This window comes from Cricetulus griseus, chromosome 3 (assembly GCF_003668045.3).
Source record: "Cricetulus griseus strain 17A/GY chromosome 3, alternate assembly CriGri-PICRH-1.0, whole genome shotgun sequence".
NCBI lineage: Eukaryota > Metazoa > Chordata > Mammalia > Rodentia > Cricetidae > Cricetulus > Cricetulus griseus.
The window spans coordinates 150631489-150648254 of record NC_048596.1 but is presented as its reverse complement, the minus strand read 5'-3'; the positions used below and the strand labels follow the sequence as shown (position 1 = coordinate 150648254).

Below are 16766 nucleotides of genomic sequence, written 5' to 3'. Positions count from 1 at the left end.
GGTGGGGTGTGTGTGTGTGTGTGTGTGTGTGTGTGTGTGTGTGTGTGTCTTTCCAAGGGAAGATGAAACACACTCATTATTTTGGTCACTCTTTTGAGAGTTCTTTGGCATTCCAGAAATGGAGTCAAGAGCTGCTGGGATAGCACCTGGGGTCAGAGTAGCTGCTCCAGGCAGCAGAGGTGTTGAAAGGGTATTTGGGAAAATTACCCTCCCCACACATGTTGAGTTGTTGCTATGTGCCAGAAGCTCTGATGTAATTGTCACAGTCTCCTACAGAGGCAAGAAACTTGTCATTCAGGGGAGAAGGAGATAGAAGTGCATGCCATTTGCAGCCTGAGGTTACACAGTTGATAAGGGTTTAGAAGTGACTCCTTTGTCCCAGGGGCATAGGGAGAAAAATAGAAAGTTCTTGGGAGGGAAGAGTCCCCAGGAAGGAAGATGGGCCTCAGACTCAGTGTTTCCTATAGTGTGGAAGCTGAGCTTCTTGTAGTGGAGCAATTCATGTTTCCAAGGCTGGCAAGATGACTCAGAAGGTAATGGCCCTTGCTGCAAAGACTTAGGACTTGAGTTCAGTCCCTGGGGGATTTGGCATCACTAAACTAGGAGTATCTAAGTTATTGATAAGCAATCTAGAAGTTACTAGAATATTTTTTTTTTGCTATGAATGCAGGCAATAAGTCCAGGGTTAGATAAAAAGATGAGAGTTATATCTGTATAATGGACTTCTGGCCACAAAATGGGCACCTGTGCCATCGTTTTGAGCCCAAATGTTTCCAAAGGCTTGTTTTCTGGCTTGAGGTGCTCCTGGGAGGTGGCAGAACCTTTAGAAGCTGGGTTGCTGAAGGTATGTTTTTTAAAGGGGATGCTGGTCTACCCAAAAGAAGCATGTCCATACAACAAGGACATCGTTCAACCATGTTCATAGCAGCACTATTTGTAATAGCCAGAAACTGGAAGCAGCCTAGATGTCCCTCAGCAGAAGAATGGATAGAGAAAATGTGGTACATTTACACAATGGAGTACTACCCAGTGGAGAAAAACAAAGGAATCTTGAAATTTTCAGGAAAATGGATGGAACTAGAAGGAACCATTCTGAGTGAGGTAACTCAATCACAAAAAGACAAACATGGTATAAACTCACTCATATGTGGATTTTAGATATAGTGTAAAGGATTACAGTCCACACTGCCAGAGAAGCTAGTAAACAAGGAGGACCCCAAGAGAGACATACATGGTCCCCTGGAGATGGGGAAAGGGTCAAGATCACCTGAGCAAATTGAGAACATGGGAAGAGGGGGAGGGAGCTACGAGAATGAGAAGGGAAGAAGAGGAAGGATGCAGAGGTCATGAGGGAGCAGAAAAGTTGAGTCGGGGAAGAATAGAAGAAAGGATATGTGATAGGTAGGGTTTTAGTTGGGGGGGTGGTAGGGGAGGATGGGAAGGAGAAGGGAACTGGGATTGTCATGTAAAAAATCTTGTTTCTAGTGCAAATAAAAAATGACTTATAAGAAAAATAAAAAAAAATAATGGGGATGCTGGGACCCCAGTCCCTTTTTGCTCCTTTTCTTCCTGGTGGCTAAGAAGTGAATGGGCCTCTCCACACCCTCCACTGTGAAGTTCTGTGCCACCACAGGCCCAATGCAACATGGTCAGAAGACTTTGATCTTCAACCCCTGGAGCCTTTCCTCCTTATAAATACTTTATCTCGGGTATTTTGTCACAGTCACACAACCTAACAGGCTACCCCATTGTGAGTCTTTTGAGTTAACTCCCTTTTGTGTTTCACCAGCTGCCCCAGCCTTCTCCTTTCACCCTGAGTTATCTGTAGGTTAGGTTCCAACCTCAAGGGCTCAGGGTGGCTGGGTACTTCTCAATAGAAGGAGCTATGGTCTGCAGTTCTGGTCAGGGCAGAGCTGGCACTGTTATCTCTAACACAGATGGGGAAACTGAGGCCCAGAGACAAATTAGAGGGTACACAGATCTAAGACTTAGTCTTCCCAACTTTTGGCACAACTGTAGCGTAGGTCAGGGCTGATGCAAATTCCAAGTATTTTTGGATTTGGGACAAATTGTCTAGAACTTACTCTGGAGCTACACATAGAGGTCAGCCCTAACTGCCTAGCTGATGGAGCAGCAATGACAAGCCTCTGGGTCTTGGGCAGATAGAAAGCCAAGCAGGAGGCCTCCTTGGAAGTAGGAACCTATTGGGGTGGGGACAGTAAGCATCACCTGCACAGTAAGGCATGAGATGCCAATACCATTCCAGTGTCTGCCCACACTTCACACTTTTGAGGTGCACTCTCCTTTTCCCAGTGACTCCTAGTTGTTGTGTACCATAAGTTAGGTGGAAACCACTGCTTCCATCCTAGAGACAAGAAAAACCAGACTCAGGTAGGGCATGTGGTCTGTCTAGACCAGTGGTTCTTAACCTTCCCAATACTGTGACCCTTTAATACAGATCCTCATGGTGCAGTGACCCCCAACCATAAAATTATTTTTGTTGCTCTTCATAACTGTAATTTTGCTACTGTTAGGAGTCATAATCTAAATATTTTTGCAGATAGGGGTTTGCCACAGGGGTTGCTACCCACAGGTTGAGAACCACTATGTATAGTCTCTGCAAAGAACCAAATAGCTGAACCAAGGGCTTTTCAATACAGAACCAAGTAGGTTAGCTGGGCCCTGTGTGCACAGAGAGCTTTTCTGTCTACCTCATCAGTAATACTGGTGAGGATGGGACATACATTCCCAGACGAGCAAATGACAAAGACACTAAATTCTGTTTTAAATTAAAAACATTTCTATTTTTTCTCACATCCCATGAGCCAAGTGCAAAGTTACCGACACCTGTCAGCAGGCAGAGGCCAGCATCACCTTTCAGCTGAGCTGGGTAGAATCTGATCTGTTCTGCTCTACATCTGCTTCAAGGGCACAATGCTCAGGGTTTAGTATTCAGTACAGACGTCATGAATGAATGCATGAATGGGTGCATGGGTGTGTATCCCCTCCAGGACCTCCCCACACCTTGTGTTTCTTAGGGCTCATCTCCTCAAAGCAAGGGAGAAAAGCGCCATCAGAAATAATGTGCCTGGATGCTGTGTTACAGATGAGGTCCAGAGGGTGAGAGTGACTAGCTGGAGGTGGCACAGCCATTAGAGAAGGCACAGGGGTGAATGGAGAGCAGCTTGTTCTGGAGTTCACTCCAGCCCTCAGGCAGCCAGGCTTCTGCACTAGGAGAATGACTTCGGCTGGTGAGATGTGTGTTGTCTTTTGCTGCCATGCCAGTGCAGTCTTCAGTGGCAAGCTCTGGGCAGCTTCCTGGGCTGTGAGCCATTGGTGGATTGTGGAGTGATTTTCTCTGGAGTTCAGAGCTGCCTGCCATCACTGAGAGAGGAGAGTAGCTTGCTTGGGAAGAGAACAACCAGTCCCTATGTTGAAGTAGCACAGATGTTGCCCCACTTGAGGTGTGGAGATGGCAGAATGAAGGTAGGGACACAAGGCTGATGAGTGAGAGAGCCACGCAAGGGCTGCAGGTCCCATAGGTGCCATGGGACAAAGGTCATCTGGGCAGGGAACCAGATTGAAGTGATCTGAGTCTGAGATGGTGGGTAGCACCCTCTGGGAGGTACCAGCCTGGGCAGAGCAGTGGGTGTCAGCACAGGACCCTGTCAGGAGAAATCAGAGGGAACCGATGAGTCCTAACCTTTACCAAGGACTGTTCCAGGTGCCTCCCAGGTGCCTCTATGACTCAGTAGTTGGTGGTGGGTAGGGTGAACAGCTTGTCTTGCCTTGCCTGGGACTTTTAGCATCCCATGTGGCTCATGCAAACCTACCAGGACCTAATCCTCACAGCATGAATAGCAACCATGTGTCTGGAATGTCACCTCACTCCTCAGAGATCCACTTCTTCAGTAGCAGCCCATGAATAGAATGTTCCAGGTCTTTGTCATTTCATCCTTGTCAAAACTTTAGTACTGACCTCTAAGGAGCAAGGTGACTTTTCTATGCCACACTGTGATGTGGGATTTGAGCTGAGATTTGAAACTGGGCAATCTACTTTAGAGCCGACTGCCCAGCCCCCATGTTCTATGCTTTGCTCTATGACTCAGTTTTGTGTACTGTGAAGTTTTAGACTGTGGCAAAACCACTCCTTCCTTGCCAGCTAGCCAACCACTTGCCCTCTTCAGGTATCTCCTTGGTCTTCCTATTTCAGAAAGAATTTCCATTATGCTTGGTACTGTAGGCACTTCCCCTAGGGCTTTCTCAAACCAGGGCCTGGGTGAGAAGCTCCCAGGAACAGATGACTGCCCCTCCAGCCCCACTTGAGGACTGGGCCACTCACAGCCATGTCCATGTTTGAGGGCAGGGTCAAGCTGGCCTCACCAGGCTGCTGCGATGCACCAAGGCTTCCGATTTTCTCCTGCTTCCTCCACTTGGCTCTCTGATTTTGGAACCAGATCTGTGGTCAGGGAAATAAAATGGATGTGTGCAAAGGAAAAACAGTCCAACTAGTGCCTCTCCCATCTGGTATCACTTCCCCAAATGCAGAACACTGATATCCCCCAAAGAATGAGCACTTCACAGTTTATAAAATCACACTGTGAGAGGGAGGTTCTTTGTATGTGGAGTATAGAGACTTCAGGGAAGAGACCAGGGTCACAGTCTTCAGAGTAGAAACGGAGAGGGAGACATGTCTGAGTGATAACTGAGAAGGGTTGGGTGGGGTCTGTGGTGAACACAGCTTAAAGAGGATCTTAGGTCTTGCTAACAAATGTCACCTGGAAACAGGAGCCAGTGTGTCAGACTCATCCAGTTTCCAATGTGAAAATCTTGATTGTTTTTTTTTTTTCTTTAATGTGAACGCTTTTGAGTTTTCAATGCTTTGCAGGCCAAACATGACCCATCTGTGGGCTGTTTTCCATCAGCGGGCCACCAGTTTGCAACCCCTGTGGGTCACTTGGCATCTACAGGTTGAATAATGGCAGATCTCTGCATTCCAGGGTACCCTGATGGTTTCTGACGTGCTGCCATTTGTACTTGGTGATGCAGGGGAGGCAGGTGTTGGATTCTAGACTTAATGACAGACACAGGTGCTAAACATTCAGCTGGAGCCCAGTTCCAAACAGGAGGAAAAGGGGAGCTGACTAAGGCTGTGTTGGGTTCTAGCCAGCGGGAAAGGAGGTTCAATCAAAAGTGGTCCATCAGGCTGGACCTCTACTTTGATTTTGAATGAAGAAAAAATGAACTGTGTTTTCTTTTTTTAAAAGAATGATGTAGAAGCTCTGTGTTCAGAAAGTGTGCTAATAGTATTACAGCGGGATATAGCAGACCCTCTCATGCCAGCCTGGGACTTATGAAACAGAATGTATCTAAAAGAGGGCACCAGGTCTACCCTGGTGGTGACAAGGGGCTGTGGTATTTCCTAGCATGGACAAAGAAATGGATACTCTGGGGTAAAGAGATGACAGATGTAAGATTAGGCTGTTTGTGCAGAAACCCTGACTCTGACACTGGATCCTTTGTCTGTCTAATTCTTTGTTTCCACCAAGGAAACATGGAGATGTTTTTACTATGCTGGCCAACAGTTCCCTGGTAAGCTATAGATGCCATTCCAAATGTTTGAGTGGTCCACAGGCTGAGAGTGGTTCACACAGCTTCAAATAATTGAGAAAAGATACAAAAGGAAGGAGAATATTTACAACAACTGCAACTTGTACAAAAAACAAATTTCAACACTTAGAAATAAAGTTTTGTTGTAATGTCACCATGCTCACCTGTTTCTGCCTTGGCTGTGGTGGCTATCAGGCCACCATGGCAGGGATATGGCCTCTCCGACAGCAAAACCCAAAGTGATTACTCTTAGTAAAAATGTTGGTTGATCCAACCCTCAACTGCTACGGCTGATGGTGTGAGTAACCTTTAGAAGCATGAATAAGCTGAGAGAGAGGGCATGGGGACAGAGATGGATGGAGAGCACTGATGTCTGCCCACTACATTGCCACCTCATAGGAGATCCTTTAGTAAATGAGGGTGGTCTCATTGCCTGGAAAGTAATATTTGGCTCTTATGACTGCCCAGGAGGTAAAGCCAATGGCAGTTTCAGCTGGGGCAGCCCTAGAGGGCTGAGGACCCAGCATGAGACTATGTGAAAGTTGGGCACTTTACCTGTACTCGAGCTTCGGGCAGGTTGATCCTGGAAGCCAGCTGGGTCCGGACATGGATGTCAGGGTAGTGGGTAAAGTGGAAGAGCTTCTCCAGTTCCTGGAGCTGCTCCGTGGTGAAGGTAGTGCGAACTCTCCGCTTGCTCCTTTTTTCTTCTGTGGAAAAAGCATGCAAGTCGGGTCAATGACCTGGTTGTCAGTTACTTGGGGAGCTTTTCCTGTTGCTTTGTTCTTCTCCAAACCAATGGCCACTGCTGAGTTTTGGTCCTTGGCTACTTGGAATTGGAGCTTAGCAATATTGTCTTCTAGAACACCCTCTAGGCTAATCCTCTTCTCCCCACTGAAGTCAAATGAACCTTCTAGAAAATTCTCTGATTCTGTGCCTTTCTTCTGCTTAAATGTATTGAAGGCACATTCCTTTGTCTATAATGGGAGATAATAAACCATGACCTGCAGACCAAACCCAGCCCACGTGTTTTTAAATAAAGTTTTATTGAAACTTTGCATTATCTCTTCCCAATTTTGTATTATAGTGGTGGTGTTGAGTCTTTGTATCTGAGAGCATATGGCTATGAAAACTGAAATAATTACCATCTGGCCCTTTACAGAAGAAGTATGCCAAGCTTGGCTTACAAAGTACAGTCTAAGTATGACGGCAGCAGGACCCTGCCAATCTGTCTCTAAGACACCTGTCTAGTCTCAATCTACTCAGGTCTGGCTCTGCCATTTGTGGGGTCCAGCACAAAATGAAAATGTGAGGTTCCTTGTTCAAAAAAGAGCCAAGAGCTTTTTCTTTCATTACCTAGATTGTCACTGTCTGTCATGGGATTTATGTTTAAGTATGTGTACATAGAAGCCATAGGAGGACAAAGGGTGCCCTTTTCTGTCATTCTCTGTCATATGCCCTTGAGACAGGGCCTTCCACTGAACTTGGAGCTGGGTTGGCAGCCAGAAAGCTCCAATGTTTCTCCTGTCTCTGTCCCCAGGGGTTACAGCTGTGCATGTAGATACATTCTGCTTTTCTACATGGGATTTGAACTCAGGTCCTCATGCTTGTGCAGCAAATACTCTTACCTACTGAGTCATCTCTACAGTCCTCATGGTAGCCTGTTAATTTTGAGGGAGACAGATTTAATGAGAACACTCATGGGGTATGCTATTCTTCCCAGGGACATGGGAATTACCCCAAGGCTTTGAGACATGCATGGTCAGTGGAGAGATTTGACCCCATCCTGAAACTTGGCACCTGATTGTGAATATCCTGGAAGTCATACCTCAGCAAGCTCCTTTCCAAGGTGGAAGTAAGTAGGGGCACGGGATGGGGGAGCCATCATTAGGTGTTATCCTGCCACTTGCTTAATGCCTCACTGGACTCCTTCTAAAACACAAATTCTAATCTAAGATTGCTAAGGAGTTCAAGACAGTGACCCTATGTATTCATCTCTACTTGTGGGATTGCCCTCTAGGCACAGCCCTCTGTGGAACCATGGTGGGTACTTATACTGGCATAGCCACCTCTACTGCCATCACTCTGCCAACCTATGTACCCGGCCTCATTCAAATTGCTCAACTACCTGGCTTTGTAGCACATCCCATGGGTGCTTTGCTGCAACAAACTCATGGATGTAGGACAGACTGATCACTTTTGTCATAATTCTGATTTCTACAGTCTCTTTGGGGGCATAAATTCAGTCTTTAAAGAAAGATTTAAATATTTTATTCTTTGACCTTCACTTGACTTTGGGTATACTGGATTCAAGGATAGACATCCACTCATGGGCCTTGACATAGAAAAGGCTCAAACTAAATATTTTGTCTATAAAATATGATAGAAAGAATATTTTGTAGTGACAATTAAAAAGTTAGAAGTTCCTAACAATTTCATAATAGTTAATACCTACTGTCTATGTTCCATGTACAAACTGCACTTCTTTTAGATGATAGAGCAATCCAGTGATAATATCTAAGCAAATGTTTGAAAGGATGAGCAATTAGAAAGGATTTGTACATAGAGAAATGAAGTGGTACTATTAGCATCTATGATTCATTATTCTCATGATGATGGATGTATACCAAAGGAACAAACAGACACAGCTGAGTCTGTGTGGTAGACAGAAAAGTAGCTGTTGGGAGTGGAGAGGTGGCTTAATGGTTAAGATCAATTACTGCTCTATTGGAGGGCCAGAATTCAGATTCCAAACTCACATTAAATAGCTCACAAACTGCCTGTAGCTTCAGCTCCAAGGGATCTGACTAACCTTCTGGCCACATGGACTCTCTCTCCCTCTCTCTCTCTCTCTCTCTCTCTCTCTCTCTCTCTCTCTCTCTCTCACACACACACACACACACACACACACACAACTGTGGGATATTTGTATACTGTGTAAAGGTATATTGCTGTGATTGATGTAATAAAAAGCTGAACAGACAAGCTAGGCATGAGGTATAGATGGGACTTCCTGACACACACACACACACACACACACACACACACACACACACACAGAGAGAGAGAGAGAGAGAGAGAGAGAAGAGAGGGGAAGGGGAGGAGGAGGAGGAATCTAGTTGAGTGAGAGAGACATGGAAGAAGCAGGATGGACAGTATGTGACAGAACACAGATTAATAGAAATGAGTTAATTTAAATTATAAGAGCTAGTTAATAACAAGCCTAAGCTAAGGCCAAGCTTTCATAATTAATAAGTCTCCATGTCATTATTTGTGAGCTGGTGTCCCCCCCAAAAATCTGACTACACACACACCCCAATCACACCAAAAGAAAAGTATTCTGTGCATTTGTTCCTCCCAAGGAGATCTTTCAGAATGGGAGCCTTGGCCAGCATTGTTCTTTAGCCCCTCGTGGAGCCAAGGAACAGTGAATGGTGGTGGGGCAACCAAACTGTGCGGCTCATTTTCTGACCAAGTCTTCTGAAGCTAAAGCTTCAGTAGTTTAGATTGGAACAATTACAGAAGTATAGAAAAAGCATAAGCTCTTAGCTCAAATTGTCTTCATTTTCAGATGAGGATGGGGAGTCTGGTACCCTCTGTCCAAGGAAGACTCACACTCATGCTTGGAGGACACAGACACTCTGGGGAGGCAGCTCATATTTGCCTACAGCCTTCTTTCTGGATAGTGTACTCCTGAAAGGCAGGAATGGATCTTAGATTAACGAAGCAAGCAATGCCTAGAGAGAGCTTCATCAATATTTGCTCCAAATAGGGCAGAGAGGACATTTTTGAAACTATGCCCAAAATTTTGTAGAACATCTGTTGTCATGTGTCAGGTAGAGCTGAAGTAGTCTAAAAGGAGAGGAGGAATCTGAATTCCACAGAGGAACTGGAAAATGCTGGCATTAATAACTGAAAAGACCCACTACCATTCTTTTTTGGGGGTGGGGTAGGGATGATGCTTGTTGCAATCCTGCTGTCACTGGATGGTAGAAACCACACGGCAAGACCTGAACTTTTCTGGGCTAACCTTCACAACTGGGCACATTTACTTCATTCTCTGTGCTTAAATCACTGTCTGTAGGGGGAGGTAGGAGAGGCGTTAAATGATAGATGACTAATTATAAACCCCCTGTGACCTTCCTCAATCCTTCTTTCCTGGGATGCTTGCCTGGGAACCTTTTACTGAGGAGGAAAATAGCATGGGCATGTGTGTGTCCAGGGTTAGGAGGGGGTGGAGGGTGTGTACTTTTCTTTTAAAAATCAGCCATGTTGTCTCCTGTGTTGTAAGAATGAGTTGCATGGTCTAACACATCCCTAGTATCCCCCACCTTCATTGTTAACCCATCTTTAAAATCTCCCCAAGATGGATGCTTTTACTCCTCTTTGTTGACTTCTCAAGTTTTTTGAGAATGCAGACAATGAGACCTAAAATGTCATCTCCCAATAGCTTTTATGTCACCTCTTATTGCATTTACTTATTTAGTGTGTGTGTGTGTGTGTGTGTGTGTGTGTGTGTGTGTGTGCGCGTGCACACACACACACACACACACACACACACACACACATTTGCTAGGGTGAAGATGTGGAGGTCAGAGGACAAATTGTGGTAGAGTGGGTCTCTTAAAGCTTAAACTCAGGCTATCAGGCTTAGCAGCAAGTACCTTTACTTGCTAACCTATCTTGTTAGCCATTGTGTGTCATCTCTGGTAGAAATTTCACTTCTGCCATCCTCTTCCTTCCTTTCCAAGCTTACCCTGCTTTCAAGCAACAACAACAACAACAATAAACTTATTGTTATTTTGAGACAAGGTCTCATGTAGCCAAGACTGGCTTCAAACTTAATATGTAGAGCAAGGAGGGCTGTGAACTTCTGATCTTCCTGCCTCCACTTGTCCTGGGAATCAAGGTGTGCACTACCATACCCTGGTTAAGCAGTGCTAGGGACTGAGCTCAGGTCTTCATGCATACTAAGCAAGCACTCTACTCAGTTACCTATGCAGCCCCCAATTTTATTTTTAAAAGATGTATTCTTTGTTTAGAACTGGTAGTGTGTTTAGTAACAACTGTTCCTTTTCCTGGGGAGATATTAAGAGACATTTAATTGCCTCAGACAACAAGCCAGTAGACAAAATTATTCCATCCAAATTCAACTTGGTGAACCAATGAGTTTGTTGAGGTTACTCACAGGAACACAGATGACTCTCGGGCAGCTGAGTCATTTGGAAGTTGTTTATCATGCAACAACATCACAAAGAATGTATCCAGCACCCTGCAACACCATGTGCAACTGTGTGAGCATTATAATCTTAGATGATGGTGATACTCCTCCCAGGAGGAGGGACTATCAGCCTCCTTATCACCATGTACCCAGCCATCACTATATTCTGTTTATTTTGTTGCCATGACTGTGAAAGAAGGTATTCTTTGAGCACCACAGCAGCACAGCTTCATTATGATGCCAGCCATGTCACACCAGAGGAAATAGCTTCATGACCCAAGCATGAGCAACAGCCAATAGGAACTAAGCTGGCATCAAAGGGCAGGTTCACTACTGCCAGGAGGATGGGGAATAGCTCTATGCCCAGCCTCAAACAGGCACTGAGGGTCTGTATGCGGGTAAGGGACCCTGACTAGCCAGGCTCAACAGGATTGTGTATGTTCATTCATTCATTCACTCGTTCATTCAGTCAGAATTTTAGATAATGGAGATGATAGAGAAGAATTCTATAGAAAAATCATTAAAAACTATGGGGAAAAATGGCCAAGATGGCTGAGCAGGCAAAGACAGTTGTCACAAAACCTAACAGTCTGAGTGTGAGCACAGGAAATTGCGAGTTGTCCTCCAATCTTCATACAAACACCACATGCTTTTACACCTCCCAAGTAAATCAATAAATACAATTTTTAAGTTTAAGAAAATACACAGGACAGGGATAACAGGAACACACCTCAACATAATAAAAGCAATATACAGCAGGCCAACAGCCAATATCAAATTAAATGGAGAGAAACTCAATGCAATTCCTCTAAAATCAGGGACAAGACAAGGCTGTCCACTCTCTCCATACCTCCTCAATATTGTCCTTGAAATTCTAGCTAGAGCAATAAGACAACAAAAGGAGATCAAGCGGATACAAATCAGAAAGGAAGAAGTCAAACTTTCACTGTTTGCAGATGATATGATAGTCTACATAAGTGACCCAAAAAACTACCAGGGAACTCCTACAGCTGATAAACACCTTCAGCAAAGTAGCAGGATACAAGATTAACTCAAAAAAATCTGTAGCCCTACTATATATCGATGACACATTGGTGGAAAAAGAAATCAGAGAAACAGCCTTTACAATTGCCACAAACAACATAAAATACCTTGGAATAACACTAGCCAAAAACGTGAAAGACCTGTACCATAAAAATTTTGACTATCTAAAGAAAGAAATTAAAGAAGATACCAGAAAATGGAAAGATCTCCCATGCTCTTGGATAGGTAGGATCAACATAATAAAAATGGCAATCTTGCCAAAAGAAATCTACAGATTCAATGCAATCCTCATCAAAATCCCAATACAATTCTTCACAGACCTAGAAAGAACAATTCTCAACTTTATATGGAGAAACAAAAGACCCAGGATAGCCAAAACAACCCTGTACAATAAAGGAACTTCTGGAGGCATCACCATCCCTGATTTCAAGCTCTATTACAGAGCTATAGTCCTGAAAACAGCTTGGTATTGGCACAAAAATAGACAAGTAGACCAATGGAATTGAATTGAAAACCCTGATATGAACCCACACACCTACGAACACCTGATTTTTGACAAAGAATCCAAATTTATATGCTGGAACAAAGAGAACATCTTCAACAAATGGTGCTGGCATAACTGGATGCGGATATGTAGAAGACTACAGATAGACCCAAGCCTATCGCCATGCACAAAACTTAAGTCAAAATGGATCAAAGACCTCAACATAAACCCAGCCACACTAACCCTATTAGAAGACAAAGTGGGAAATACCCTTGAATTAATTGGTACAGGAGACCGCTTCCTGAACATAACACCAGTAGCACAGACACTGAGATCAACAATTGATAAATGGGACCTCCTGAAACGGAGAAGCTTCTGTCAGGCAAAAGACACAGTAAGCAAGACAAAACGGCAGCCCACAGACTGGGAAAAGATATTCACCAACCCCACATCTGACAGAGGGCTGATCTCCAAAATATACAAAGAACTCAAGAAGCTAGTCTCCAAAACACCAAACAATCCAATTAAAAAGTGGGGTATAGAACTAAATAGACAATTCTCAATAGAAGAATCTAAAATGTCTAAAAGACACATAAGAAAGTGTTCAACATCCTTAGCCATCAGGGAAATGCAAATCAAAACAACTCTGAGATACCATCTTACACCTGACAGAATGGCTAAAATCAAAACGCCAATGACAGTTTATGCTGGGGAGGATGTGGAGGAAGGGGAACACTTCTCTATTGCTGGTGGGAGTGCCAACTTGTACAGCCACTTTGGAAATCAGTATGGAGGACACCTCAAGAAAATGGGAATCAGTCTACCACAAGATCCAGCAATTCTACTCTTAGGCATATACCCAAAATATGCACAGTCATACAACAAGGACATCTATTCAACCATGTTCATAGCAGCACTATTTGTAATAGCCAGAAACTGGAAGCAGCCTAGATGCCCCTCAACTAAAGAATGGATAGAGAAAATGTGGTCCATTTACACAGTGGAGTACTACTCAGTGAAAGAAAACAACGAAATCTTGAAATTCACAGAAAATGGATGGAACTAGAAGAAACCGTCTTGAGTGAGGTAACCCAGTCACAAAAAGACAAACATGGTATATACTCATTCATAAATGATTTTTAGACCTAGAATAAAGGAGTAGCAGCCTACAATCCACACTGCCAGAGAAGCTAGTAAACAAGGAGGACCCTAAGAGAGACATACATGGTTTCCCCTGGAGATGGGGAAAGGGTCAACATCCCCTGAGCAAATTGAGAACATGGGAAGAGCGCGGAGGAAGCTTAGAGAATGAGAAGGGAAGTAGAGGAAGGATGCAGAGGTCATGAGGGAGCAGAAAGGTTGAGTGGGGGAAGAATAGAAGAAAGGATATGTGATAGGTAGGATTTTAGTTGGGGGGGTAGGGGAGGATGGGAGGGAGAAGGGAACTGGGATTGTCATGTAAAACAATCTTGTTTCTAATTAAAATAAAAAATGATTTAGGAAAAAAATGCCAAAAAAGAAAAAAAAAAGAAAACACACAGGAGAACATTCTAGACTATCATGAGTTGGAAGTTTCCTGGGAATATAGAAGTTGGAGTAGAGGACATTGAAGTCAGCATGGGGTGCAAGACTAGAATACAGGAAACAAAACAATATGGGGATAGAAATAGAAGGAAGGTTACAACAAAAATGAACATATGGTTTCATTTTTCTCAGAAAGAAATGTAGGCAAACAAGGTCTTATGTTTAAGACAATTCCTTGATAAAATATTTGCTTCAAGCTTTTTTATGGGATACTATTATTAAGGGATACACGGCTTCTTCCGCTTAAAGCAGGGCTTAGTTATCATCATGTGGGGGCTGGATAAGAAGGGCAAGGGTTTTAATTGTGTTCTGTTCAATGCTTGCCTGCTGACTGCATGGAGAGTGATGCCTGATGAAGGATAGGGTGGCTAAAAAAATATTGCATGCTTTGAACTACACATGCTCTGAATGAATATTTGTTTTGAGAGATGATAATGGTGATGACGGTGATGGTAGTAGGAACATCTAATCACTTTAGTGATACCTCCAGGAAGAAAAATGGTACCTAAAATTCATACTGGTGGGAACATGGAGGCTGAGCTCCAAATGGACCAGCCTGCTTGGTTCAAGATGTCAAGGCCCTTCCCCAAGACTGGTTATGGGTTCTTGGAGTATCAGTAGTCAATGCTGATTATTTTCTTTTTATAATATGATTTTATTTTACTTTTGTCCTTAAGTTTATTGTGATTTTTCTTATAAAGCATTTTTCATACAAGTAGTATATTTTGATCATATTCTTTCCCCTCCTAATGTTGATTTTTATTTTACTTCCTTTCTTGGGAACAACCTCAAAACAGAAATGGAAGTGATAGTGAGATAACTCCAGAGCTGAGGCCACTCCCAGTGGCTGGGCTCCCAAACAAGGGCAAGTCCATTTCGGGGAGACACAGAAAACTTAAACCCTAGAGTCAGGGACACGATTTAGGTCATGAACCTGTACATCAAGCAGAGAGGTCAAAATTTGTTATCCAAAGCAGCAGCTGCTAGGTCAAAGTGGTTATTGAAATTAAGTAAAATAGGAAATTCAGCTCCTCAGCCACATTATCCATAGCAGGGCAGCCAAGTGTGGTGAGGGGCTGCCTTGTTGGACTGTGTAGCTGTAGAACACAGCCACCACTGTGGAATGTTATGTTGGACAGCTCTTTCTGATTGCACTGTCTGCTGGATTCTTGAAAGAATCATGTTCTGGGCCAAACTTTGTCTTTTTCTCCATTACAATGTCATTTAATTGTCACTAATATCCAGGAAAGGATGTATGAGATATGTGTGGTGTGAATCTTGATGTCCTCAGCAGAGGGAGATGACAGCAGTAGGGATTGTGTCGAGGTTTTCTGTGGGGTTACTGGGAGTCAACCTCACTATGGACTACCAGGCAGGGAGGGAGAAGCAAGTGCAATGCATGGGGAAGTTTGGGAAGGATGAAGGTCAATGCTTTAGCTTTCCCAACATGTACTGAAAGAGGTGTAGAGGCCAGGAAGGCTGTTACAAGGTCATAATGGATCACAAGAAAGAAGCAGGTGCCAGAGGAGGAGCAGTGTAAACAGCTTGGGATAGAGGAGAAGTTGTATATAGCCTACACACCTTTGGAACCTCAGGGATTTCATTCATCAAGGCATTGAAAAACTGAGCCCACTGGGGAAGCTGTTCCAGGCCCAGGATGGGGTCCTTCCTAGTAGCCAGGGCCAGGGCATTCTGTAGCCCACTTCAGAGAGGATTAGGGATCATCAGGCCCCATCTTTCCAAGAAGGAAGGGTCACTGGGCAAAGAGTGAAACAATCCTTAGGTTCCTGGTCCAGGCCTGGCATTTCCTTCTTAGGTTCTTGGCAAAGAAGTCAGGAAGCCCACAGCTCCAGCTCAGCCCAGCAACTCCATCTTCTGAGATGGACCCGAGTACCTGGGGGGGCCAGGAGAGGTGGATATGAAGGCAGCTGGGACTTCTACCTCTTTCAAGTGGCTCTCCTGGCCATTGTTAATTCTGGGAGCTGTGAATCACACTTCAGTGAGTCTTCAAAGGGAACAAGTCCCCAGAACTTAATTAAAACTGAGCCATTTAGCACATCGATCATAAGAAATACACAATTTATGCAGGTGATTAGGCTACCTAATTATAAACCTATGTTTCTCTGTATTAGACTCCCTCCCCCTGATTGCTCCTTCTCTGTGGTCTGCTAATTGGCCCTGAGTGTGCAGCTAAAGTGGGGGGCAGACAGCTGCTTTGCCACTAGGGATAGGTCTGTCCTTGTCGTTGAGTAACAGGTTCATCATGAAGGAGATTTTGGGCACATTTGTAGCCCCCTATAGGAAGGAAATCCCTGACACCTGAAGGTGGGAGACATCCCGGGGATTCCCTAATGCTGGTCTACACTGGTCTTTTCTCTTGAAGCAGTCAAGGACTTTCTATAGCTCTGCTTGTACCCACAGGATTGATCAGCTCTTCAGCCTGGAAACAAGCTCTTCCCATCAAACCCTTCTACCCACAGCTCAGTCCCAGGATTGCAGCCATATGTGACCACATTGGGATCCCCCAATTGTTTACAGCCTTCCATCTTTCAGGTGCTTTTCTTAGAGCTCCCCATGTCTGTAATACCTAGTCCTTCTTTGTCTAGCAAGCTCCTACCCATGCCTTGAAGCACAAATCCAGCAAATGTTTCCTTCCCTTCCCGGGAACAACACAAGAGAATTGAAAAGAAGTAGTGCTAAGTTTCAGTTTTCAGCAAGCAGCTTTCATATTCAAAATTCTGTTTCAGTGTTTGTCACCTATCAAAGTAATGACAGCGATCACAGCTGGATGACTAGATGGAAACACTATATTTACATTTTCTTGTA

The 16766-nt window shown here is 44.1% G+C and overlaps 1 protein-coding gene across 1 annotated transcript in view; it reads right to left on the bottom strand.

Annotated features, from left to right (window-relative positions):
• Positions 1 to 3381: 3381 nt before the first annotated feature.
• Isx (intestine specific homeobox) overlaps positions 3382 to 16766 on the bottom strand; it is a 21548-nt gene continuing 8163 nt past the window's right edge. Inside the window, exons 2-4 of the mRNA XM_027410575.2 lie at positions 6166 to 6317; positions 4384 to 4459; positions 3382 to 3665 (exon numbers count right to left, since the gene is read on the bottom strand). Coding sequence (XP_027266376.1) covers positions 3382 to 3665; positions 4384 to 4459; positions 6166 to 6317 — 512 coding nt within the window. The remainder of the gene's footprint in view (positions 3666 to 4383; positions 4460 to 6165; positions 6318 to 16766) is intronic.